This window comes from Penaeus monodon, chromosome 32 (genome assembly GCF_015228065.2).
Source record: "Penaeus monodon isolate SGIC_2016 chromosome 32, NSTDA_Pmon_1, whole genome shotgun sequence".
Taxonomy (NCBI): Eukaryota; Metazoa; Arthropoda; class Malacostraca; order Decapoda; family Penaeidae; genus Penaeus; species Penaeus monodon.
The window spans coordinates 35,711,879-35,712,450 of record NC_051417.1 but is presented as its reverse complement, the minus strand read 5'-3'; the positions used below and the strand labels follow the sequence as shown (position 1 = coordinate 35,712,450).

At 54.7% G+C, this 572-nt stretch overlaps 1 protein-coding gene across 1 annotated transcript in view; it reads right to left on the bottom strand.

Annotated features, from left to right (window-relative positions):
* The window catches only part of LOC119593849, a gene marked incomplete in the record, with an annotated part of 160,221 nt that overhangs the window by 55,785 nt on the left and 103,864 nt on the right, over positions 1-572 (bottom strand). The window contains 1 exon segment of the mRNA XM_037942880.1: positions 37-274. Coding sequence (XP_037798808.1) covers positions 37-274 — 238 coding nt within the window.

Genomic DNA, 572 nt, shown 5'->3' with positions numbered 1-572 from the left:
CGAAAACGGGCGCTACCCACATGCCCGTCGGCTCACCCTTTGCCGCCGATCCTCGCCGCCAGCACGGCGGAGAACGAGTCGGAGTCGAGGGCGAGGTCACACAGCAGCGCGACCGTGTGCGTGGGGGCGTGGTCGAGTCCCGCAGGGGGGCGTGAGGGGCACAGAGGGCGGCGGGAGACCCCCTCCACCCCGGGCGTGCTGACATCCCAGGCGCGGACGCTGCGGATGACGGGCGTGCGGTCGCCGAGAGAGAGCTGCTTCAAGCTGATGGTCTCTGCGGGCGGGAAGTACCGCTCGTGACTCGCTCCCTCCCTCACACGCGCGAGAATTAAAGTACGCAGCAACGCACTTAAAGAGCCTAAATACTACCTAAATATTGTATGCATAAAAGGGAATTTAATAAAAAACAAACATAAAAACGGACAGGAAAACTGAAAGAGGATAGGAGTTTCCCAGAAAATAAAAAAAAGGGGAAACGCCCATCCCCCCAAAAAAGGAATAGAAAATCAAACACGAGTAAATACCAAATAAATAAATAAACAGACAAAAGAGAGAAAAAGACCAGACTCTCA